This window comes from Hippoglossus stenolepis, chromosome 10 (genome assembly GCF_022539355.2).
Source record: "Hippoglossus stenolepis isolate QCI-W04-F060 chromosome 10, HSTE1.2, whole genome shotgun sequence".
Classification (NCBI taxonomy): Eukaryota; Metazoa; Chordata; class Actinopteri; order Pleuronectiformes; family Pleuronectidae; genus Hippoglossus; species Hippoglossus stenolepis.
The window spans coordinates 6861400-6889016 of NC_061492.1; the positions used below are offsets into that span (position 1 = coordinate 6861400).

The 27617-nt window shown below is 40.7% G+C and overlaps 4 gene segments (V, D, J or C); 3 read left to right on the top strand and 1 right to left on the bottom strand.

Moving 5' to 3' along the window:
* Positions 1–829, top strand: part of LOC118116383 — a 52659-nt gene extending 51830 nt beyond the window's left edge. The window contains 1 exon segment of the V gene segment in view: positions 283–829. Within this exon segment, the coding sequence occupies positions 283–605 (323 nt within the window).
* Positions 1–19829, top strand: part of LOC118116380 — a 61970-nt gene extending 42141 nt beyond the window's left edge. Inside the window, 2 exon segments of the V gene segment in view lie at positions 12029–12063; positions 19283–19829. Coding sequence covers positions 12029–12063; positions 19283–19605 — 358 coding nt within the window.
* LOC118116393 overlaps positions 1–23440 on the top strand; it is a 56780-nt gene extending 33340 nt beyond the window's left edge. The window contains 2 exon segments of the C gene segment in view: positions 22094–22131; positions 22915–23440. Of these exon segments, the coding sequence occupies positions 22094–22131; positions 22915–23237 (361 nt within the window).
* On the bottom strand, positions 20379–21547 carry LOC118116390. The segment is given in 2 exon segments: positions 20379–21311; positions 21405–21547. Coding segments are annotated over 2 exon segments (375 nt in total).
* Positions 23441–27617: the final 4177 nt, after the last annotated feature.

Sequence of the window (27617 nt, forward strand, 5' to 3'; positions counted from 1 at the left end):
GTGAGTTTAAACAGAAGAAAATCATCTCAGGGACGAGTTATTCACTGTCACACGTTGAGAAACAGACGTGAAGACGTCCTCAATAATCATCAATAATCATTATCAGTGAACCTTCTCAGCCACATTGACACTTGAACCCTGCGGCTGATGGTCTGACACTGAGTGAATGATGTTCAACAGTAGAAGTTCTTCTGTTTCATTTTATAACGTACAAGAAATCACCTGTACGTCATTTTCCTTCATCCTCATCCCTTTGTCTTTTCTCCCCTCTCTCTCCTCCAGTGGGTGTGGTGCGGCCCACCCTGACCGTCCTCCCCCCCTCCAGTGAAGAGCTGCAGCAGGGCAGTGCCACTGTGGTGTGTCTGGCCAGCGGGGGCTTCCCCTCAGCCTGGAGCCTGGGCTGGAAGGTGGGGGGCAGCAGCAGCTCCTCAGGGGTGTCTCACAGCCCGGGGGTCCTGGGGAGGGGCGGCCACTACAGCTGGAGCAGCACCATGAGCCTCCCTGCAGATCAGTGGAGGAAGGCGGGCTCAGTGAGCTGTGAGGCCAGTCTGACCGGACAGAGCCCTGTCGCTCAAACCCTGGACCCTGACCGCTGCTCGGAGTAGAGAGACGACCGGATGGAGTCATTGTGCTCTACTGTGGGTCCGTGTGATTTACATGTGTTCTACTGCAGCTCTGCATGTCTTCATGTCTTTTCTTCAACTCATTATGACAGTCCAATGCTGTATTGTGCTACTTTTGAAACAAGAATAAATATTTCATGTTCTCATGTCATTTGTTTTTCACATTTCTATTTTTACTTTACTAAAATAAAATATATCATCACCAACTTCTGCTTCTGTTTTATTTTTTTAGCGGCAAAAGATATGAATGTAAATCTATGTTTTACTTCTACTTGTAGGACTTTCCTCATAATTCATATTATTTTTAATAAGTGACAGAAGTAAAAGTTTATAATGAAACCTGAGAAATTAAAGGGAAATTACACATTTAGCATAAGAGTTAATTAGATATTCTGTTCCATCCATGTTCTGATGTGTGAGTGCTTAATGGTAATACCCTTTTGAATGTGTGATTATAATAATCATCATATCACTATTTGATGAAGTGTAACAGAATCTAAATGACATTTAAAGTCGATAAATAAATATCTGGCAACATTTAGTCATCAAATGAAATTGATAAATAACCACAATTGTTTCTGATTATTCTGGTTTTAAACTTGCAGGATGTGCTGGTTGTATGAGCTCAATGTGTTTTATAATACATCGTATATATTCTCTGTGTTTATTGTAGTTTTCTGTTAGAACTCATTCTGTAGAGCAACTAGTTGAGGCAGGTTTTTTACGATACAGCTCCGTTTACAACACGTGCAACTCGGCCGGTCAACGCAGCGTTCACTGCTCCGCCAGAGAATCACCATGAAAACTCATTTGTGGGACTCCAGGGGCGTTTCAAGGGACTTTAGGGGCCTCAGGCAAAAGGGACCTGGGGAGCCTACATTGACCTAAACACCCCCTAAAAAGAAACACATGAACCACATCATTACAATTTTCAAACAAATATTATAAAATCAAAATTTAAAAAGTGCAGACCTGTGCACCCACATAAATAATAGTGAAGTAATAACCTCAGGCTCATCTTACACACATTTAGACGTTCTAGTCTTCAACTAAAAATCTAAAATGACAAAGTTGGTTGCATGGGGCTTTGTTTGGAGATTTCTGAACATTTAAAACTGTGAGTTTGTTTCAGTTGTGTTTAGCTTCATTGTCGCTCTGCTTGAAGACTTGTGTTGTGTTCACTGGACCAGTTATTCTCTGTGCAGCTGCAGCAGACCAGTTTCACTTCAGTCAGACTGAGGGAGGTTTTTGTACGGCTCTAAATCACTGTGTGAACACTCCAGCACTATGAGCACCGAGACAGTAATAATCTCCAACATCTTCAGCCTGAACACCTCTGATGGTTAAGGTGTAGCTAGAACCAGATCTACTGCCACTGAATCGAGAGGGAGTTCCTGAATTAAGAGTTGATGCATCGTAAATAAGAAGCTTGGGAGCCTGTCCAGGTTTCTGAAGGTACCAACTGAGGTCAGCACCAATATTTGAACTCCCTGTGGCTCCGATGTTCACAGTCCCTCCAAGACTAACAGACTTGACTGAGTCAGTCTGAGTCAGAAAATTGTTGGCTGCAGACTCTGAAATAAGAAATGAATGAAAGAGCATCAGAGGAAATAGTTTCAACAGCCTGTGGAGGAAAATAAAGAAAACACATTTCCACCACGTTCAAAATCTCTCACCCTGACTCAGAAAAACCAGCATGACACTCAGAGTTACTGTCAACATCATCCTGATGCAGTTTCCTGTGTGAGTGCGTGAAAACGGTTCAGACTCTGTGTGACTTTAACTCTGAGGAGCAGCGATGCATAAAATTAATGCAAAATACATTTGAGTGCACCTGTCTTTATGAAACTGAGAGGAAGAGGTGACGCTGAGTGAGAACATGTGGACATCACATGAAGGAACTTTCACTTCTGTGTCTGACTTTGAAAAGTTCTGGTCTGCACACATGGGAGAAGTTTGTCTTCAAGGCTTTTTACCAGAAAACCTTTGAATGTGATTGTTGTTAATGGACTATTTCATCCCAAACCAAGAAATGTATCAAAATCTAACCACGTGATTTTGTTTCCTCAACTAAATCCAACTGCGACTGAACACTGAAGCCAGGAAGTTGCTCTGGGAGTAACTCTCTCCCTCAGAAATATCCCTTCATGTCTATAATTAGAGGCACACTCCCCTCTGCTGGCAGTTCACCATCATCAATAACTCCATCATGGTGTGAGGCTGATTTTGTTTTCTGTCCTTGTTCAACCTTTTCATCACCATGTACATCAGTCATTTCATGCAGCTCTGATATCAGGGAAAGAAGTAAGTAAGTACGTGTCATCTGACCTCAGTGACCCCAGGCCTCTGTTTTATTTAAGTATTCTCTCCCTCTGAGAATACTCTGAGTATCAATCAGACTAAATGTGAAAGTGAAGTTTACGAGTATCAGGTTCATTCGAATACTTTGTGAAAATAAATTAAGTTTAACATGTCAATTCCATTAAAACTGAGCAAACTGCATCTGCTAATAAAGATAAAACCATGTGAATAAAAAGATCTGCAAAATGCATCATGAGGCCTAAAGAGACCTTAGTTAGATAGACTGTCTATATGAAGATATAGACAGTCTGATTACTATATAATGATATATAAGGTCTATATAGATGTAAATACAGTCTATTGACTGTCTCAGGAATATATTTATCATATAATATCTATATATATAATATGATAATATATTATTAATATATTTATAAACACTCTATATAAACGGGATGACAGTCTATATAAAATATGTAGAATCTATAGACAATCAATACAAATATATGTGCAGTCTATATGTCTTTAAAAAGCGTTAATACAAAGATAGAGTCCACAAACAATATATATAAAGATGTATACAGCCTATGGAATGCACCTTGCTCTATGTAGGATTCTTGAGTATACTACAAATACATCATGAAGTTACTGACTGCAAATACTGCACTTGAGAAAATCTATTTTGTACAAACTTAGAAAGATACTTACTGAGAGACTCTGTGAAAATACAGAATAAGCAAAGTTTGAGGTGAAATGATATTTAAATATTACAAACTGTCATTGATTTGTAGTAATAAAGTGATGTAGTGAGTAAAACAAACTTTTGAAGATCTTCTATCTCAGTCTGAAAGTGTGTGATTGTGTATGTTGTGCTTGGTGAGGTTACTGTCAGTCTCTGTGCACCACTGTTCAAAGTCCAATTTCTTCCTGCTGTAACAGCTCATGTCTCTGCATCTGACTGAGGGAGGTTTTTGTATCACTGTAATCACTGTGTCAACAGATATGTCTGTTTAAATAATGAAACATTAGTAGTAAACTGTGCTGGGCATCTTCACTCTGAACTCCACTGATGGTCAAAGCAGGGAAGTCAGAGCGGTTTCCACTGCCACTAAACCGAAGCTGGTGTTCCTGAATTAAGAGTTGATGTATAGTATATAAGAAGCTTGGGAGCCTGTCCAGGTTTCTGGTACCAGGACAAAATATTATTGCTATAAAACACTGGGGTTGGATTTACAGGTCACGTGACAGTGATCCTGGAGTAAACGTCACCGATCAGCTGAACCTGGCCGCTGCATCCCGCACACCAAACACAAATCATAACACCAGCTGGAGGTGAAGAGAGAGAACAGGCAAGCGCATCACGCCTGAAATGTTGCTGAGTGACTGAACCTGTGAAGCTTCGCAGCAGGCCAGCAACCAGATGAGGAGGGTGATGAGAGTCATGGTGCTGGCCTACTGACGGGTCTGAGTCCTGCAGAGTTGAGTCACAGGACTATAAAGCTTCTCAGTTCAGTGGAGGATCAGCCATCTATGCAAAGCCTCCTCTCTATGGAAATGATTCCTCTGCTCTGAGCGGACTCAAGGTGACGTGGGACACAAACTCCGTGAGCGTTGCTGTTTGGATTTACACTAAATATGAAGAAGCAGAATTGGAGGGTCGGCCAGCATCTGACCAAATTGTGTCACTTTCATTGATGCAAATATGTGATTTATCCCCTTGAATTACAGAGTGAGAAGATCTAACAATAGAATTAAAAAACATTTTGGTTTTAATTCTTTTGAAGCATCCTGTTTGTTTTACAGCTTTTCAAATTGTGTCAAACTACTTTTTTGAAATATTAATTCATGACAAAGTTAAATCAACTTTTTAATCTCTAATGTTCAGAAGTAACAAAAATGTTAACAAATATTTATTTTTTATTTAAATCTTGATGAAATTTCATTGCATTAGCTCATTATAAATATTTAGTGTAAATTGTAGTTTAACCAGAACAGTGACTCTTCAGTGGACAGACTGTTGTTCACGGTGCAGGAGGTTTTTGTAATGAAAGCACCTAATGAGTCTGTATCACTGTGGAACACTTTCGTGGAGGAACCAAACTCGCGACATTGACTGTAAGTACCAGATTTTTACTTTGTGCATTTATAACTTTTATCAAATAATGAACAAGAACTCTGATCAAGTTCTGAGATTGACTTATTGATAATTTTGTTGTATTTTTATCAATCTAAGGTAATCTCATATCCTGAGAAAAAGAAATGCAGATCAATATTTATTGATCGTAATCAGTTTATGTAGATTAATACATTTATAGAAAAATACTAAAACAAATGTTTCATCTATTTTCATGTACAATTATGATTTTTATTCACATGTTTAGAACATTTTAAAATAGTATTTGCTCAAGCTTCAAACTAAATCATGAACAGTTTAAAAATGTTTAGTTTGAATAGATCAAACATATTTTTGGCACAAAAATCAGATGTTGAACACAAACAGGATTTTATCAGTAGATGCAGCTCAGCTTTGTGTTCACGCTTCATGTGGTGAAAAGGAAGTGAAAGAAACACGACAAAGGTTTGAACTGAGCCACACCAGTGTTTTAGCTCTGTGAGAGTTTAAACAGAAGAAAATCATCTCAGGGACGAAGATTCACTGTCACACGTTGAGAAAACAGACGAAGATCGCCCTCAATAATCATCAATAATCATTATCAGTGAACCTTCACACATTGACACTTGAACCCCCAAGTGCCGATGGTCTGACACTGAGTGAATGATGTTCAACAGTAGAAGTTCTTCTGTTTCATTTTATAACATACAAGAAATCACCTGTACTGCCATTTTCTCTTCATCTCATATCCCTTGTCTTTTCCCTCTCCTCCAGTGGTGTGGTGCGGCCCACCCTGACCGCCCTCCCCCTCCAGTGAAGAGCTGCAGCAGGGCAGTGCCACTGTGGTGTCTGGCCAGCGGGGCTTCCCTCAGCCTGAGCCTGGGCTGGAAGGTGGGCAGCAGCAGCTCCTCAGGGGTGTCTCACAGCCCGGGGTCCTGGGAGGCGGCCACCAGCTGGAGCAGCACCATGAGCCTCCTTGCAGATCAGTGGAGGCGGCCTGCGAGCTGTGAGGCCAGTCTGACCGACAGAGCCCTGTCACTCAAAACCCTGGACCCTGACCGCTGCTCGGAGTAGAGATCTAACGGTTGAGTCATTGTGCTCACTGTGGGTCCGTGTGATTTACATGTGTTCTACTCGCAGCTCTTGCATGTCTTCATGTCTTTTTCTTCAACTCATTATGCACAGTCCAATGCTGTATTGTAGTTACTTTTGGAAAACAAGAATAAATATTTCTTGTTCTCAATTTGAGCTACATTTATTTTTACTTACTAAAATAAAAATATATCATCACCAACACTGTTTCCGTTTAATTTTTTTTTTCTGCCGCAAAAAGATATTAATGTAAATCTGTGTTTTATTTCTACTTAGACAGTAATTTCTCTTGTGTGGATCTGCATGAAAACCATGTTTCTGACTTCTGAGTTGAACATTGAACAAAATGATGAAAATCACAAAAGTATCACATTAGTAGTTTGTAGGACTTTCCTCATAATTCTTATTATTATCAATAAGTGACAGAAGTAAAAGTTTATAATGAAACCTGAGAAATTAAAGGAAATTACACATTTAGCATAAGAGTTAATTAGATATTCTGTTCCATCCATGTTCTGATGTGTGAGTGCTTAATGGTAATACACTTTGAATGTGATTATAATAATCATCATATCACTATTTGATGAAGAGTAACAGAATCTAAATGACAATTAAAGTCGACAAATAAATATCTGTCAACATTTAGTCATCAAATTGAAATTGATAAATAACCACAATTGTCTGATTATTCTGTTTTAAACTTGCAGGATGTGCTGGTTGTATGAGCTCAATGTGTTTTATAATACATCGTATATATTCTCTGTGTTTATTGTAGTTTTCTGTTAGAACTCATTCTTGCAGAGCAACTAGTTGAGGCAGGTTTTTTGATGATACAGCCCGCATAACACGTGCAATCTCGGCCGGTCAACGCAGCTGCTCACTGCTCCGCCAGAGAATCACCATGAAAACTCATTTGTGGGACTCCAGGGGCGTTTCAAGGGACTTTAGGGGCCTCAGACAAAAGGGACCTGGGGAGCCTACATTGACCCAAACACCCCCCTACAAAGAAACACATGAACCACATCACTACAATCTTCAAACAAATATTTTCTCATCAAATTTAAAAAAGTGCCCCCCCCCCAACACCACCACCTCAGATTCATCTTACACACACATTTAGACGTTCTAGTCTTCAACTAAAAATCAAAAATGACAAAGTTGGTTTCATGGGGCTTTGTTTGGAGATTTCTGAACATTTAAAACTGTGAGTTTGTTTCAGTTGTGTTTAGCTTCACACGCTCTGCTTGAAGACTTGTGTTGTGTTCACTGGACCAGTTATTCTCTGTGCAGCTGCAGCAGACCAGTTTCACTTCAGTCAGACTGAGGGAGGTTTTTGTACGGCTCTAAATCACTGTGTGAACTTTCCATCGCCAAGAGTACCGAGACAGTAATAATCTCCAACATCTTCAGCCTGAACACCTCTGATGGTTAAGGTGTAGCTAGAACCAGAGCCACTGCCACTGAATCGAGAGGGAGTTCCTGAATATAGAGTTGATGTATAGTATATAAGAAGCTTGGGAGCCTGTCCAGGTTTCTGCTGGTACCAGGACATATAATCACCAGAACTACCCGCATAAGCTCTGGGGTTGGTTTTACAGGTCAGTGACAGTGGATCCTGAGTAAATGTCACGACTGGAGGCTGAGTCACAGTCATCTGGCCGCTGCATCCTGCACACAAACACAAATCATACATTAATCAGCGGAGGTGAAGAGAGAGAACAGGCAGCGCATCACGCCCTGAAATGTTGCTGAGTGACTGAACCTGGGTGAAGCTGCAGTAAGCCAGTCCAGATGAGGAGGGTGATGAGAGTCATGGTGGTTGTGGTCGACTGACGGTCTGAGTCCTGCAGAGTTGGAGTCACAGGACTATAAAGCTTCTCAGTTCAGTGGAGGATCGAAGACGATGCAAAGCCTCCTCTATGGAAATGATTCCTCTGCTCTGAGTGGGACTGAAGGTGATCGGACACAAACCTTCAGAGCGTTGCTGTTTGATTTTACACTAAATATGAAGAAGAATTGGAGAGGGTCACAAGATCTGATTCAAATTGTGTCACTTTCATTGATGCAAATATGTGTATTTTCATTCCTTGAATTACAGAGTGAGTAGACGTACAATAGAATTAAAAAAAACATTTTGTTTTCATTCTTTTGAAGCATCCTGTTTGTTTTACAGCTTTCAAATTATGTCAAACTATTTTTTGAAATATTAATTCATGACAAAGTTAAATCAACTTTTTGTCTCTCAATGTTCAGAAGTAACAAAGACGTGAACAAATATTTATTTTTTTATTTTTAAATCTTGATGAAATTTCAAGCCACATTAGCTCAATATAAATATTTAGTGTAAATTGTGTAGTTTAACCAGAACAAATTTACTCTTCAGTGGACAGACTGTTGTTCACGGTGCAGGAGGTTTTTGTACGAGCACCTAATGAGTCTGTATCACTGTGGTGGACTTTCGTGAGGAACCAAACCGACATTGACTGTAAGTACCAGAGATTTTTACTTTGTGTTTTTATAACTTTTATCAAATAATGAACAAGAATTTGATCAAGTTCAGAGATTGACTGGTTGATAATTTTGTTGGATTTTTATCAATCTAAGGTAATCTCATATCCTGAGAAAAAGAAATGCAGATCAATATTTATTGATCGTAATCAGTTTATGTAGATTAATACATTTATAGAAACATACTAAAACAAATGTTTCATCTATTTTCATGAACAATGATGATTTTTATTCACATGTTTAAAACATTTAAAGTCAGGTATTTGCTCAAGCTTCAAAACTAAATCATAAACTGTTTAAAATGTTTAGTTTTTGAATTGATCAAACATATTTTGGCACAAAAGTCAGATGTTGAACACAAACAGGATTTTATCAGTAGATGCTCGTTTTGTGTTCACGCTTCATGTGGTGAAAAGGAAGTGAAAGAAACAGACGACAAAGGTTTGAACTGTTTTCACACCAGTGTTTCAGCTCTGTGAGTTTAAACAGAAGAAAATCATCTCAGGGGGCTCCAGTTATTCTCACTGTCACACGTTGGAGAAACAGACGTGGAAGACGCCTCACACCAATAATAATCATACGTGAACCTTTCTCAGCCACATTACTTGAACCTGCGGCTGATGGTCTGACACTGAGTGAATGATGTTCAACAGTAGAAGTTCTTCTGTTTCTCATTTATAACAAACAAGAAATCACTCAGGCCATTTTCCTTCATCCTCATCCCTTGTCTTTTCTCCTCTCTCTCCTCCAGTGGGGTGTAGGGCACCACCCTGACCGTCCTCCCCCTCCAGTGAAGAGCTGCAGCAGGCAGTGCCACTGTGTGCCTGGCCAGCGGGGCCTCAGCCTGGAGCCTGGGCTGAAGGTGGGGGCAGCAGCAGCCCTCAGGGTGCCCACAGCCCGGGGTCCTGGGGAGGGGCGTCACTACAGCTGCAGAGCAGCACCATGAGCCTCTTGCAGATCAGTGGAGGAAGGGCTCAGTGAGCTGTGAGGCCAGTCTGACCGACAGAGCCCTGTCGCCAAACTCCTGACCCTGACCGCTGCTCGAGTAGAGAGAAGACCGATGGAGCCTGTGCTCTCTACTGTGGGTCCGTGTGATTTACATGTGTTCTACTGCAGCTCTGCATGTCTTCAAGGTTCTTTCTTCAACTCATTATGACAGTCCAATGCTGTATTGTGCTACTTTTGAAACAAGAATAAATATTTCATGTTCTCATGTCATTTGTTTTTCACATTTCTATTTTTACTTTAGTAAAATAAAATATATCATCACCAACTTCTGCTTCTGTTTTATTATTTCAGCGCAAAAGATATTAATGTAAATCTGTGTTTTACTTACTTAGACAGTAATTTCTCTCGTGGATCTGCATGAAACCATGTTTGGACTTGGAGTTGAACATTGAACAAAATGATGAAAATCACAAAAAGTATCACATTAGTAGTTTGTAGGACTTTCTCATAATTCATATTATTGTCAATAAGTGACAGAAGTAAAAGTTTATAATGAAACCTGAGAAATTAAAGGAAATTACACATTTAGCATAAGAGCAATTAGATATTCTGTTCCATCCATGTTCTGATGTGAGTGCTTAATGGTAATACACTTTTGAATGTGTGATTATAATAATCATCATATCACTATTTGATGAAGTGTACAGAAATCTAAAATGACATTTTAAAGTCGATAAATAAATATCTGGCAACAATTAAGTCATCAAATGAATTGATAAATAACCACAATTGTCAGATTATTCTGGTTTTAAACTTGCAGGATGTGCTGGTTGTATGAGCTCAATGTGTTTTATAATACATCGTATATATTCTCTGTGTTTATTGTAATTTTCCGTTGAACTCATTCTGTGAGCAATCAGTTGAGGCAGGTTTTTACGATACAGCTCCCGTTTACAACATCGCAACTCGCCGTCAACGAGCGCTCACTGCTCCGCCAGAGAATCACCATGAAAACTCATTTGTGGGACTCCAGGGCGTTGCTGGACTTTAGGGGCCTCAGGCAAAAGGAACCTGGGGGAGTTTACATTGACCCAAACACTCCCCAAAAGAAACACATTTTAGACGTTCTAGTCTTCAACTAAAATCTAAAATGACAACGTTGATTTCATGGGCTTTGTTTGGAGATTTCTGAATTATTTGTGAGTTTGTTTCAGTTGTGTTTAGCTTCATTGCCGCCTACTTGAAGACTTGTGCTGTGTTCACTGACCAGTTATTCTCTGTGCAGTTGCAGCAGACCAGTTTCACTTCAGTCAAAAATGAGGGAGGTTTTTGTACTGGCTCTAAATCACTGTGTGGACACTCCACTGCTATGATAACCGAGACAGTAATAATCTCCAAGATCTTCAGCCTGAACACCTCTGATGGTTAAGGTGAAGCTAGAACCAGAGCCACTGCCACTGAATCGAGAGGGAGTTCCTGAATGTAGAGTTGATGCATAGTATATAAGAAGCTTGGGAGCCTGTCCAGGTTTCTGCTGGTACCAGGACATCCAAATATCACCATCACTATCCCTATAAACACTGGGGTTGGTTTTACAGGTCAGCGTGACAGTGGATCCTGGAGTAAATGTCACGACTGGAGGCTGAGTCACAGTCATCTGGCCGCTGCATCCTGCACACAAACACAAATCATACATTAATCAGCGGAGTGTGAAGAGAGAGAACAGGCAGCGCATCACGCCTGAAATGTTGCTGAGTGACTGAACCTGTGAAGCTGCAGCAGGCCAGTCCAGATGAGGAGGGTGATGAGAGTCATGGTGTTGTGGTCGACTGACGGGTCTGAGTCCTGCAGAGTTGGAGTCACAGGACTATAAAGCTTCTCAGTTCAGTGAGGATCAGCTGACGATGCAAAGCTCTCTATGGAAATGATTCCTCTCTGAGCGGACTGAAGGTGACGTGGGACACAAACTCAGGAGCTGCTGTTGCTTGGATTTACACTAATATGAAGAAGCAGAATTGAGGGTCAGCATCTGGATTCAAATTGTGTCACTTTATTGATGCATGTGTATTTCATTCCCTTGAATTACAGAGTGAGTAGACGTACAATAGAATTAAAGAAACATTTTGTTTTAATTCTTTTGAAGCATCCTGTTTGTTTTACATCTTTCAAATGATGTCAAACTATTTTTTCGAAAATAATAATTTATGACAAAGTTAAATCAACTTTTTGTCTCTCAATGTTCAGAAGTAAGAAAAATTTATAATTTTTTTGTATTAATTATTTTAAATCTTATTGAAATTTCAAGCCACATTAACTCAAAATAAACATTAAGTGTAAATTGTGTAGTTTAACCAGAACAAAGTGACTCTTCAGTGGACAGACTGTTGTTCACGGTGCAGGAGGTTTTTGTACGAGCACCTAATGAGTCTGTATCACTGTGGAACACTTTCGGTGGAGGAACCAAACTCGACATTGACTGTAAGTACCAGAGATTTTTACTTTGTGTATTTATAACTTTATCAAATAATGAACAATAATTTGATCAAGTTCAGAGATTGATCATTGATAATTTTGTTAACTTCTTTATCAATCTAAGGTAATCATCCTGAGAAAAAGAAATGCAGATCAATATTTATTGATCGTAATCAGTTTATGTAGATTAATACATTTATAGAAACATACTAAACAAATGTTTCATCTATTTTCATGTACAATGATGATTTTTGTTCATGTTTAAAAAATGTTAAAATAGAATTTGATGAAGCTTTCAAACTAAATCATGAACTGTTTAAAAATGTTTAGTTTGAATAGATCAAACATATTTGGCACAAATCAGACGTTGAACACAAACAGGATTTTAGTGATGCAGCTCAGCTTTGTGTTCACGCTCATGGTGAAAAGGAAGGAAAGAAACAGACGACAAAGGTTTGAACTGTTTTCACACCAAATGTTTCAGCTCTGTGTGAGTTTAAACAGAAGAAAATCATCTCAGGGACGGAAGTTATTCACTGTCACACGTTGAGAAACAGACGTGGAAGATTCCTCAATAATCATCAATAATCATTATCAGTGAACCTTTCCCAGCCACATTGACACTTGAACCCTGCTGCTGATGGTCTGACACTGGAGTGAATGATGCTCAACAGTAGAAGTTCTTCTGTTTCATTTTATAACGTACAAGAAATCACCTGTACGTCATTTTCCTTCATCCTCATCCCTTGTCTTTTCTCCCTCTCCTCCAGTGGGTGTGGAAAGCGCCCACCCTGACCGCCCCTCCTCCAGTGAAGAGCTGCAGCAGGGCAGTGCCACTGTGGTGTGTCTGGCCAGCGGGGCTTCCCCTCAGCCTGGAGCCTGGGCTGGAAGGTGGGGGGGCAGCAGCAGCTCCTCAGGTACTCACAGCCCGGGGTCCTGGGAGGCGGCCACCACAGCTGGGAGCAGCACCATGAGCCTCCCCTGCAGATCAGTGGAAGGCTCAGTGAGCTGTGAGGCCCGATCTTGACAGAGCTCCTGTCGCCAAACCCTGGCCCTGACCGCTGCTCGGAGTAGAGACGACCGATGGGAGTCATTGTGCTCTTACTGTGGGTCCGTGTGATTTACATGTGTTCTACTGCAGCTCTGCATGTCTTCATGTCTTTTCTTCAACTCATTATGACAGTCCAATGCTGTATTGTGCTACTTTTGAAACAAGAATAAATATTTCATGTTCTCAATTTGTTTTTCACATTTCTATTTTTTACTTTACTAAAATAAAATGTATCATCACCAACATCTGCTTCTGTTTTATTTTTTCTGCGGCAAAAGATATGAATGTAAATTCAGGTTTTTACTTCTACTTAGACAGTAATTTCTCTCGTGTGGATCTGCATGAAAACCATGTTTCTGACTTCTGAGTTGAACATTGAACAAAATGATGAAAATCACAAAGTATCACATTAGTAGTTTGTAGGACTTTCCTCATAATTCATATTATTGTCAATAAGTGACAGAAGTAAAGTTTATAATGAAACTCTGAGAAATTAAAGGAAATTACACATTTAGCATAAGAGTTAATTAGATGTTCTGTTCCATCCATGTTCTGATGTGTGAGTGCTTAATGGTAATACACTTTTGAATGATTATAATAATCATCATATCACTATTTGATGAAGAGTAACAGAATCTAAATGACATTTAAAGTTTATAACAAATATCTGGCAACATTTAGTCATCAAATGAAATTGATAAATAACCACAATTGTCTGATTATTCTGGTTTTAAACTTGCAGGATGTGCTGGTTGTATGAGCTCAATGTGTTTTACAATACATCGTATATATTCTCTGTGTTTATTGTAGTTTTCTGTTAGAACTCATTCTGTAGAGCAACTAGTTGAGTGGTGTTTTACGATACAGTTCACATAACATGGCAACGCCGCTTCAATCTTACGCTCACTGCTCCGCCAGAGAATCACCATGAAAACTCACTGTGGACTCCAGGGGCGGCTTTGGCAATTTTAGGCTCAGGCAAAGGGACCTGGGGAGCCTACATTGACCTGTAAACACCCCCTACAAAGAAACACATGGAACCACACTATTACAATCTTCAAACAAATATTTTATCATCAAACTTAAAAAAGTGCAGACCTGTGCATCCACGTAAATGATAGTGATGTAATAAAGTTTAAGTTCAACCCCCCCACCACCACCACCACCACCACCACCTCAGGCTCATCTTACACACATTTAGACATTCTAGTCTTCAACTAAAAATCTAAAATGACAAAGTTGGTTGCATGGGGCTTTGTTTGGAGATTTCTGAACATTTAAAACTGTGAGTTTGTTTCAGTTGTGTTTAGCTTCATTGTCGCTCTGCTTGAAGACTTGTGTTGTGTTCACTGGACCAGCTATTTCCTCAGCAGTTGGCAGCAGACCAGTTTCACTTCAGTCAAACTGAGGGAGGTTTTTGTACGGCTCTAAATTCCTGTGTGAACACTCCACCGCTTATGATAACTTGACAGTAGTAACCGTTGCATCTTCACTCTGAATTCCACTGATGGTCAAAGAGAAGTCAGAGCTGCTTCCACTGCCACTGAATCGAGAGGAGTTCCCTGAATATAGAGTTGATGTATAGTATATAAGAAGCTTGGGAGCCTGTCCAGGTTTCTGCTGGTACCAGGACATATAATTAGCTGGAGTAACACTGGGGTTGGTTTTACAGGTCAGCGCGTGACAGTGGATCCTGAGTAAATGTCACGACTGGAGGTTGAGTCAGTCACCTGGCCGCTGTATCCTGCACACAAACACAAATCATACATTAATCAGCTTTATGTAGAGAGCAGTAGGGCAGCGCATCACATCTGGAAATGTTGCTATGACTGAACCGTAGCTGCAGCAGGCCAGTCCAGATGAGGAGGGTGATGGGAGAGTCATGGTGGCTGTGGTCGATTTCACCGGCCCGAGTCCTGCAGAGTTGAGCCACAGGACTATAAAGCTTCTCAGTTCAGTGTGGAGGATCAGCTGACATGCAAAGCCTCCTCTCTATGGAAACGATTCCTCTGCTCTGAGCGACTGAAGGTGCACGTGGGACACACTCAGGAGCGTTGCTGCTTTGATTCACACTAAATATATGAAGAAGCACAATTATATCGTCAGCATCTGATTCAAATAGTGTCACTTTCATTGATGCAAATATGTGTACTTCATTCCCTTGAATTACAGAGAGTGAGTAGACGCATTAACAGAATTAAAAACAGTTTGTTTTAATTCTTTGAAGCATCCTGTTTATTTTACATCTTTCAAATGATGTCAAACTATTTTTCGAAATATTAATTCATGACAGTTAAATAAACTTTTTTGCCTCAATTATTCAGAAGTAACAAAAATGTTAACAACATATATTTTTTATTATTAAATCTTACGAAATTTCCACAGCAGCTCAATATAATATTCAGTAAATTGTGTGGTTAATCCAGAACAAAGTGACTCTTCAGTGGACAGACTGTTGTTCACGGTGCAGGAGGTTTTTGTAACAGCACCTAATGAGTCTGTATCACTGTGGAACACTTTTCGTGGAGGAACCAAAACTGGCATTGACTGTATACCAGAGATTTTTACTTTGTGCATTTAACTTTTTATCAAATAATGAACAAGAATTTTGATCAAGTTCAGAGATTGACTGCTTGATAATTTTGTTGAATTTTATCATTCATGTAATCATATCCTGAGAGAAGAAATGCAGATAAATATTTATTGATCGTAATCAGTTTATGTAGATTAAAAACATATATTAAAAATAATAAAACAAATGTTTCATCTATTTTCATAAAGCCAATTATGATTTTATTCACATGTTTAAAACATTTAAATAGTATTTGCCTGAAGCTTCCAAACTAAATTCATAAACTGTTAGAAAATGTTTAGTTTGGAATTGGATCAAACATATTTTGGCACAAAATCAGATGTTGAACACAAACAGGATTTTATCAGTAGATGGTGCCAGCTTGTGTTCACGCTTCATGGTAAAAGGAAGTGAAAATAAACAGATCAAGCAAAGGCTTGAAAACTGTTTTCACACCAGTGTTTCAGCCTGTGAGAGTTTGGAAACAGAAGAAAATCATCTCAGGGACGAGTTATTCACTGTCACATCGCTGAGAAACAGACGTGAAGACGCCCTCAATAATCATCACATTATGAACCTTCTCAGCCACATTGACACTTGAACCCCAAGCGCTGATGGTCTGACACTGAGTGAATGATGTCTAACAGTAGAAGTTCTTCTGTTTCATTTATAACATACAAGAAATCACCTGTACCGCCATTTTCCTTCATCCTCATCCCTTGTCTTTCCCCTCTCCTCCAGTGGGTGTGGTGCGGCCCACCCTGACCCGCCCTCCTCCAGTGAAGAGCTGCAGCAGGGCATGCTACCAGGGTGTGTCTGGCCAGCGGGGGCTTCCCCTCAGCTCAAGCCTGGGCTGGAAGGTGGGGGCAGCAGCAGCTCAGGGGCCCCCACAGCCCGGGGTCCTTGGGAGGCGGCCACAGCTGGAGCAGCACCATGAGCCCCTGCAGACTGGGAGGGAAGGGCTCAGTGAGCCGAGGCCAGCCTGACCGACAGAGCCTGTCAAGCCAAACCCTGGACCCCACTCTTGCTCGAGAGAGAGAGACGGACAGCACTTCCTGTCTGACATGATGCTGATTCTTTTGATGAGCTGCACATCTCCTCTCTGCAGCTTTCTGCTGGGTTTTAGTGTCCATGTTGCTTTTCAGTATTGATCATCTGTGCATATTCTGCTTTTTATCTTCATTATTTTAATTAAACTGACTTTTATTAGTTTAATTTAATTTTGAACAAACCTACTCATTCATCAAAATATCATAAGTAATCATCATTGAATAAAACTAAAGTCAACAAATCAGTGTCTTTGTTTTGTTTTCTCAACATTTTACACTTTAAAACCCAGTCTTGATCATTGCAGTGTCAGACAGTGCAGGAGATGGTTTCAGTCAGGTTACTTCTGCACGTCAGTACAGAGGATACTACACATGAAGTACAAAGCATTTATTTCAAAATCTATAACAATAACCTGAGTTTTTGTTTGGACTATGTATCGGTGCCAGGTTCGGTCAGTGAATAGAGCTGAACTGAATGAGGAGAATACAAAACTAGGCAAAGGGGGTTTGTTTGTACAGTTTCGATTTGTTTGCTTGAAGACTTGTGTTGTGTTCACTGGACCAGGTTATTCTCTGTGCAGTTGCAGCAGACCAGTTTCACTTCTCAGTCAAACTGAGGAGGTTTTGTAATGGCTTCACCACTGTGTGGACACACAACTGCTATGTAAACCACATAGTAATAATCTCCAACATTTCACTCTTGAACTCCAACATGTCAAAGAGAAGCCTTGTTTCAGCCCACTGCCACTGAATCGAGAGGGAGTTCCTGAATATAGAGTTGATGTATAGTATATAAGAAGCTTGGGAGCCTGTCCAGGTTTCTGCTGGTACCAGGACAAATAATTATTGCTATAAACACTGGGGTTGGTTTTACAGGTCAGCGTGACAGTGGATCCTGGAGTAAATGTCACGACTGGAGGCTGAGTCACAGTCATCTGGCCGCTGCATCCTGCACACAAACACAAATCATACATTAATCAGCGGAGGTGAAGAGAGAGAACAGGCAGCGCATCACGTCTGAAATGTTGCTGAGTGACTGAACCTGTGAAGCTGCAGCAGGCCAGCGTCCAGATGAGGAGGGTGATGAGAGTCATGGTGGTTGTGGTCGACTGACGGGTCTGAGTCCTGCAGAGTTGGAGTCACAGGACTATAAAGCTTCTCAGTTCAGTGGAGGATCAGCTGACGATGCAAAGCCTCCTCTCTATGGAAATGATTCCTCTGCTCTGAGCGGACTGAAGGTGACGTGGGACACAAACTCAGGAGCGTTGCTGTTTGGATTTACACTAAATATGAAGAAGCAGAATTGAGGGTCGTCAGCATCTGGATTCAAATTGTGTCACTTTCATTGATGCAAATATGTGTATTTCATTCCCTTGAATTACAGAGTGAGTAGACGTACAATAGAATTTTCAAAACATTTGTTTTAATTCTTTTGAAGCATCCTGTTTATTTTACAGCTTTAAAATGATGTCAAACAATTTTTCGAAATATTAATTCATGACAAAGTTAAATCAACTTTTTGTCTCTCAATGTTCAGAAGTAACAAAAATGTTAACAAATATATATTTATTTATTATTAAATCTTGATGAAATTTCAAGCCACATTAGCTCAATATAAATATTAAGTGTAAATTGTGTAGTTTAACCAGAACAAAGTGACTCTTCAGTGGACAGACTGTTGTTCACGGTGCAGGAGGTTTTTGTACGAGCACCTAATGAGTCTGTATCACTGTGGAACACTTTCGGTGGAGGAACCAAACTCGACATTGACTGTAAGTACCAGAGATTTTTACTTTGTGCATTTATAACTTTTATCAAATAATGAACAAGAATTTGATCAAGTTCAGAGATTGACTGGCTGATAATTTTGTTGAATTTTTATCAATCTAAGGTAATCTCATATCCTGAGAGAAAGAAATGCAGATCAATATTTATTGATCGTAATCAGTTTATGTAGATTAATACATTTATAGAAACATACTAAAACAAATGTTTCATCTATTTTCATGTACAATGATGATTTTTGTTCACATGTTTAGAAAATGTTAAAATAGAATTTGCTCAAGCTTCAAACTAAATCATAAACTGTTTAAAAATGTTTAGTTTGAATTGATCAAACATATTTTGGCACAAAAATCAGATGTTGAACACAAACAGGATTTTATCAGTAGATGCAGCTCAGCTTTGTGTTCACGCTTCATGTGGTGAAAAGGAAGTGAAAGAAACAGACGACAAAGGTTTGAACTGTTTTCACACCAGTGTTTCAGCTCTGTGAGTTTAAACAGAAGAAAATCATCTCAGGGACGAGTTATTCACTGTCACACGTTGAGAAACAGACGTGAAGACGTCCTCAATAATCATCAATAATCATTATCAGTGAACCTTCTCAGCCACATTGACACTTGAACCCTGCGGCTGATGGTCTGACACTGAGTGAATGATGTTCAACAGTAGAAGTTCTTCTGTTTCATTTTATAACATACAAGAAATCACCTGTACGTCATTTTCCTTCATCCTCATCCCTTTGTCTTTTCTCCCCTCTCTCTCCTCCAGTGGGTGTGGTGCGGCCCACCCTGACCGTCCTCCCCCCCTCCAGTGAAGAGCTGCAGCAGGGCAGTGCCACTGTGGTGTGTCTGGCCAGCGGGGGCTTCCCCTCAGCCTGGAGCCTGGGCTGGAAGGTGGGGGGCAGCAGCAGCTCCTCAGGGGTGTCTCACAGCCCGGGGGTCCTGGGGAGGGGCGGCCACTACAGCTGGAGCAGCACCATGAGCCTCCTTGCAGAGCAGTGGAGGAAGGCGGGCTCAGTGAGCTGTGAGGCCAGTCTGACCGGACAGAGCCCTGTCGCTCAAACCCTGGACCCTGACCGCTGCTCGGAGTAGAGAGACGACCGGATGGAGTCATTGTGCTCTACTGTGGGTCCGTGTGATTTACATGTGTTCTACTGCAGCTCTGCATGTCTTCATGTCTTTTCTTCAACTCATTATGACAGTCCAATGCTGTATTGTGCTACTTTTGAAACAAGAATAAATATTTCATGTTCTCATGTCATTTGATTTTCCCATTTCTATTTTTACTTTATTAAAATAAAATGTATCATCACCAACATCTGCTTCTGTTTTATTTTTTCTTCGATAAAAAATATTAATGTAAATCTGTGTTTTACTTCTACTTAGACAGTAATTTCTCTTGTGTGGATCTGCATGAAAACCATGTTTCTGACTTCTGAGTTGAACATTGAACAAAATGATGAAAATCACAAAAGTATCACGTTAGTAGTTTGTAGGACTTTCCTCATAATTCATATTATTGTCAATAAGTGACAGAAGTAAAAGTTTATAATGAAACCTGAGAAATTAAAGTGAAATTACAAATTTAACATAAGAGTGAATTAGATATTCTGTTCCATCCATGTTCTGATGTGTGAGTGCTTAATGGTAATACACTTTTGAATGTGTGATTATAATAATCATCATATCACTATTTGATGAAGAGTAACAGAATCTAAATGACAATTAAAGTCGATAAATATCTGAAACATTTAGTCATCAAATGAAATTGATAAATAACCACAATTGTCAGATTATTCTGGTTTTAAACTTGCAGGATGTGCTGGTTGTATGAGCTCAATGTGTTTTATAATACATCGTATATATTCTCTGTGTTTATTGTAGTTTTCTGTTAGAACTCATTCTGTAGAGCAACTAGTTGAGGCAGGTTTTTTACGATACAGCTCCGTTTACAACACGTGCAACTCGGCCGGTCAACGCAGCGTTCACTGCTCCGCCAGAGAATCACCATGAAAACTCATTTGTGGGACTCCAGGGGCGTTTCAAGGGACTTTAGGGGCCTCAGGCAAAAGGGACCTGGGGAGCCTACATTGACCCAAACACCCCCCTACAAAGAAACACATGAACCACATCACTACAATCTTCAAACAAATATTATAAAATCAAAATTTAAAAAGTGCAGACCTGTGCATCCACGTAAATGATAGTGAAGTAATAACCTCTGGCTCATCTTTCACACATTTAGACGTTCTAGTCTTCAACTAAAAATCTAAAATGACAAAGTTGGTTGCATGGGGCTTTGTTTGGAGATTTCTGAACATTTAAAACTGTGAGTTTGTTTCAGTTGTGTTTAGCTTCATTGTCGCTCTGCTTGAAGACTTGTGTTGTGTTCACTGGACCAGTTATTCTCTGTGCAGCTGCAGCAGACCAGTTTCACTTCAGTCAAACTGAGGGAGGTTTTTGTACGGCTCTAAATCACTGTGTGAACACATATGCTCCGTTTAAATAATGCTCGCTCTGACAGTAGTAAACTGCTGCATCTTCACTCTGAACTCCACTGATGGTCAAAGAGAAGTCAGAGCTGCTTCCACTGCCACTGAATCGAGCTGGTGTTCCTGAATTAAGAGTTGATGCATAGTATATAAGAAGCTTGGGAGCCTGTCCAGGTTTCTGCTGGTACCAGGCCATACGATTATTGCTATAAACACTGGGGTTGGTTTTACAGGTCAGCGTGACAGTGGATCCTGGAGTAAATGTCACGACTGGAGGCTGAGTCACAGTCACCTGGCCGCTGCATCCTGCACACAAACACAAATCATACATTAATCAGCGGAGGTGAAGAGAGAGAACAGGCAGCGCATCACGTCTGAAATGTTGCTGAGTGACTGAACCTGTGAAGCTGCAGCAGGCCAGCGTCCAGATGAGGAGGGTGATGAGAGTCATGGTGGTTGTGGTCGACTGACGGGTCTGAGTCCTGCAGAGTTGGAGTCACAGGACTATAAAGCTTCTCAGTTCAGTGGAGGATCAGCTGACGATGCAAAGCCTCCTCTCTATGGAAATGATTCCTCTGCTCTGAGCGGACTGAAGGTGACGTGGGACACAAACTCAGGAGCGTTGCTGTTTGGATTTACACTAAATATGAAGAAGCAGAATTGAGGGTCGTCAGCATCTGGATTCAAATTGTGTCACTTTCATTGATGCAAATATGTGTATTTCATTCCCCTTGAATTACAGAGTGAGTAGACGTACAATAGAATTAAAAAACATTTTGTTTTAATTATTTTGAAGCATCCTGTTTATTTTACAGCTTTCAAATGATGTCAAACTATTTTTCGAAATATTAATTCATGACAAAGTTAAATCAACTTTTTGTCTCTCAATGTTCAGAAGTAACAAAAATGTTAACAAATATTTTTTTATTATTAAATCTTGATGAAATTTCAAGCCACATTAGCTCAATATAAATATTCAGTGTAAATTGTGTAGTTTAACCAGAACAAAGTGACTCTTCAGTGGACAGACTGTTGTTCACGGTGCAGGAGGTTTTTGTACGAGCACCTAATGAGTCTGTATCACTGTGGTGGACTTTCGGTGGAGGAACCAAACTCGACATTGACTGTAAGTACCAGAGATTTTTACTTTGTGCATTTATAACTTTTATCAAATAATGAACAAGAATTTGATCAAGTTCAGAGATTGACTGGCTGATAATTTTGTTGAATTTTTATCAATCTAAGGTAATCTCATATCCTGAGAAAAAGAAATGCAGATCAATATTTATTGAATGTAATGAGTTTTTGTAGATTAATACATTTATAGAAACATACTAAAACAAATGTTTCATCTATATTCATTTACAATATTAAGATTGTTATTCACATGTTTAAAACATTTTAAAATAGAATTTGCTCAAGCTTCAAACTAAATCATGAACTGTTTAAAAATGTTTAGTTTGAATTGATCAAACATATTTTGGCACAAAAATCAGATGTTGAACACAAACAGGATTTTATCAGTAGATGCAGCTCAGCTTTGTGTTCACGCTTCATGTGGTGAAAAGGAAGTGAAAGAAACAGACGACAAAGGTTTGAACTGTTTTCACACCAGTGTTTCAGCTCTGTGAGTTTAAACAGAAGAAAATCATCTCAGGGACGAGTTATTCACTGTCACACGTTGAGAAACAGACGTGAAGACGTCCTCAATAATCATCAATAATCATTATCAGTGAACCTTCTCAGCCACATTGACACTTGAACCCTGCGGCTGATGGTCTGACACTGAGTGAATGATGTTCAACAGTAGAAGTTCTTCTGTTTCATTTTATAACATACAAGAAATCACCTGTACGTCATTTTCCTTCATCCTCATCCCTTTGTCTTTTCTCCCCTCTCTCTCCTCCAGTGGGTGTGGTGCGGCCCACCCTGACCGTCCTCCCCCCCTCCAGTGAAGAGCTGCAGCAGGGCAGTGCCACTGTGGTGTGTCTGGCCAGCGGGGGCTTCCCCTCAGCCTGGAGCCTGGGCTGGAAGGTGGGGGGCAGCAGCAGCTCCTCAGGGGTGTCTCACAGCCCGGGGGTCCTGGGGAGGGGCGGCCACTACAGCTGGAGCAGCACCATGAGCCTCCCTGCAGATCAGTGGAGGAAGGCGGGCTCAGTGAGCTGTGAGGCCAGTCTGACCGGACAGAGCCCTGTCGCTCGAACCCTGGACCCTGACCGCTGCTCGGAGTAGAGAGACGACAGCACTTCCTGTCTGACATGATGCTGATTCTTTGATGAGCTGCACATCTCCTCTCTGCAGCTTTCTGCTGGGTTTTAGTGTCCATGTTGCTTTTCAGTATTGATCATCTGCATATTCTGCTTTATTTTGAAAAAACCTAGTCATTCATCAAAATATCATAATCATCATTGAATAAAACTGTGTGTCACAATAAATCAGCGTCTTTGTTTTGCTTTCAACATTTTACACTTTGCAAAACCTCCAGTCTTGATCATTGCAGTGTCAGACAGTGCAGGAGATGGTTTCAGTTGTGTCACTTCTCTGCACGTCAGTAGAGGATACTACATATGAAGCATTAAAGCATTTATTTCAAAATCTATAACAATAACCTGGAGCTTTTTGTTTGGACTGATGTACGGTGCCAGGTTCAGTCAGTAGCTTCAGAGCGGGAAGTGAATGAGGAGAATACAAAACGAGAAGTGTGTGTGGGGTTTGTTTCAGTTGTGTTTCGATTCCTTTGCTTGAAGACTTGTGTTGTGTTCACTGGACCAGTTATTCTCTGTGCAGCTGCAGCAGACCGGTTTCACTTCAGTCAGACTGAGGGAGGTTTTTGTACGGCTCTAAATCACTGTGTGAACACATTACCGCCATGATCACCGAGACAGTAATAATCTCCAACATCTTCAGCCTGAACACCTCTGACGGTTAAGGTGTAGCTAGAACCAGATTGACTGCCACTGAATCGAGAGGGAGTTCCTGAATTAAGAGTTGATGCTCTGTATATAAGAAGCTTGGGAGCCTGTCCAGGTTTCTGAAGGTACCAACTGAGGTCAGCACCAATATCTGAACTCCCTGTGGCTCCGATGTTCACAGTCCCTCCAAGACTAACAGACTTGACTGAGTCAGTCTGAGTCAGAAATTTGTTGGCAGCAGACTCTGAAATAAGAAATGAATGAAAGAGCATCAGAGGAAATAGTTTCAACAGCCTGTGGAGGAAAATAAAGAAAACACATTTCCACCACGTTCAAAATCTCTCACCCTGACTCAGAAAAACCAGCATGACACTCAGAGTTACTGTCAACATCATCCTGATGCAGTTTCCTGTGTGAGTGCGTGAAAACGGTTCAGACTCTGTGTGACTTTAACTCTGAGGAGCAGCGATGCATAAAATTCATGCAAAATACATTTGAGTGCACCTGTCTTTATGAAACTGAGAGGAAGAGGTGACGCTGAGTGAGAACATGTGGACATCACATGAAGGAACTTTCACTTCTGTGTCTGACTTTGAAAAGTTCTGGTCTGCACACATGGGAGAAGTTTGTCTTCAAGGCTTTTTACCAGAAAACCTTTGAATGTGATTGTTGTTAATGGACTATTTCATCCCAAACCAAGAAATGTATCAAAATCTGACCACGTGATTTTGTTTCCTCAACTAAATCCAACTGTGACTGAACACTGAAGCCAGGAAGCTGCTCTGGGAGTAACTCTCTCCCTCAGAAATATCCCTTCATGTCTATAAATAGATGCACACTGCCCTCTGCTGGCAGTTCACCATCATCAATAACTCCATCATGGTGTGAGGCTGATTTTGTTTTACATTACATTTCATTTAGCTGACGCTTTTATCCAAAGCAACTTACAATAAGTGCATTCAACCATGAGGGTACAAACCCAGAACAACAAGAATCAAGAAAGTAGAATTTCTTCAAGAAAGCCAAACTACAAAGTGCTATAATTAAGTGCCATTTAAGTGCTACTAATGTGTTAGTTTAAACTTTTATTGAAGGTATAGTCGGAAGAGGTGTGTTGTTAGTTTGCGGTGGAAGATGTGTAGACTTTCTGTCCTGATGTCAATGGGGAGCTCATTCCACCATTTAGGAGCCAGGACAGCAAACAGTCGTGATTTTGTTGAGTGTTTAGCTCGCAGTGAGGGAGCAACAAGCCGATTGGCAGATGCAGAGCGGAGTGAACGGGCTGGGGTGTAACGTTTGACCATGTCCTGGATGTAGACTGGACCCGATCCGTTCGCAGCACGGTACGCAAGTACTAATGTTTTGAAACGGACGCGGGCAGTCACTGGTAACCAGTGAAGGGAGCGGAGGAGGGGAGTAGTGTGAGTGAATTTATGTTAAAGACCAGTCGAGCTGCTGCATTCTGGATGAGCTGCAGAGGTCGGATGGCACTAGCAGGTAGACCTGCCAGGAGGGAGTTGCAATAGTCTAGGGGTGAGATGACCAGAGCCTGGACCAGAACCTGCGCCGCCTTCTGAGTGAGAAGGGGACGTGTTCTCCTGATGTTGTGCAGCATGTATCTACAGGAACGTGTTGTTGCAGTAATGTTGGCCGTCAGGGAGAGTTGACTGTCGAGTGTCACACCCAGGTTCATAGCAGTCTGGGTGGGGGCTAACACGGAGTTGTCTGTCAAGTTTCTGTCCTTGTTCAACCTTTTCATCACCATGTACATCAGTCATTTCATGCAGCTCTGATATTAGGGAAAGAATTAAGTAAGTACGCGTCATCTGACCTCAGTGACCCCAGGCCTCTGTTTTATTTAAGTATTCTCACCCTCTGAGAATACTCTGAGTATCAATCAGATTAAATGTGACAGTGAAGTTTACGAGTATCAGGCTCATTCGAATACTTTGTGAAAATAAGACCCCACAGAGAAGCCGGTGTGTTTCTCCGTGTGCCGTTCTCCCTGACCAGGTCACGATGACAGTGAAGTTTACGAGTATCAGGCTCATTGGATTACTTTGTGAAAATAAATTAAGTGTAACATGTCAATTCCATTAAAACTGAGCAAACTGCATCTGCTAATAAAGATAAAACCATGTGAATAAAAAGAGCTGCAAAATGCATCATGAGGTCTAAAGAGACCTTATTTAGATAGACTGTCTATATGAGGGGGGAAATAGAAAATCTTAAAGCTTGCTGTGTCACTGATATTGGCACCCTTTGCTGTAAATCAGTATGGAAACACATTATGACTCACCTGTGGTAAATCACAAATGAGAATCACCTGTGATAAATTGTCTGTGCCCATGTGACATTAATTAGCCAATGAATGATGACTTCCGTGTTTTAAAAAGCCACCTGTTATTCCCTGTTCCTTTGTCACAATGGTGAAGACAAAGGAGCTGTCTGAGGACATCAGAAGGGCTATTATTAGCATACATAAGACCTCCAAAGGGTATAAGGCCATCTCCAAAGACCTTGGTATCCCTGTTTCAACAGTGCGTAATGTTATTAAGAAGTTTGCCAAGCATGGAACTGTCAAGAACCTCCCTGGATGTGGGGGGAAGAGAAAAATTGATGAGAGAAGTCTTCGAAGGTTGGTGCGAATGGTGGAAAAAACACCACGTCAAACATCCAAAGACCTGAAGGCCAACCTGGAACAGTCTGGGGTCATGGTTTCAACAAGTACCATATGCCGCACACTAAACCAAACAGGGCTTTATGGGCGAAGGCCAAGGAAGACACCATTGCTGAGGAAAAGACATAAAAAGGAATGACTGATCTTTGCCAAAGAGTACCTGGACAAACCGCAGTCCTTCTGGGAAAATGTTCTGTGGACAGATGAAACAAAAATAGAGCTTTTTGGCAATGCACACCAACAGTTTGTTTACAGACGGCGCAATGAAGCCTACAAGGAAAAGAACACCCTACCAACAGTTAAGCATGGTGGAGGATCCATAATGCTGTGGGGCTGCGTTGCTGCATCTGGTACTGGAGGCCTTGACCGTATCACAGGAATCATGAAATCAGAGAATTACAAGAGATTTTAGAGCGAAATGTCCAACCCAGTGTAAGAAAACTTGGTTTGAGTCGAAGATCATGGGTCCTCCAGCAAGACAAAGACCCAAAGCACACATCCAAAAGCACGCAGGAATGGTTGAAAAGGAAAAAATGGACTGTTTTAAAATGGCCAGCAATGGGTCCTGATCTCAATCCGATTGAAAATCTTTGGAGTGAGCTGAAATCTGCTATTGGGGAAAAGAACCCTGCAAACGTTCAAGAGCTTGAACAAATTGCAAAGGAAGAGTGGGAGAAAATACCAGCTGAGAAGTGCAAGAAGCTTATAGATGGCTACAAGAAACGTTTGGAGGCTGTCATCACTGCCAAAGGGTGTGCAACCAATTATTAAAGAGGGGTGCCGTTATTGCTGCACATGATGTTTTTTCTGTTTCTGAGCTTTGAAATTACAATATGCAAGTTGAAAAAATTATTTTCTTTGTTAAATTACTTTGGACCTCCAATTAAAAGATCCTGATGATATAAATTTGGTACATTTCCATTTATTTCTGAAGATATTGTACAGGTTATGCAAAAAATGAAGGGGTGCCAATAATGGTGAGCAGGACTGTATATATACAGTCTATTGACTGTCTCAGGA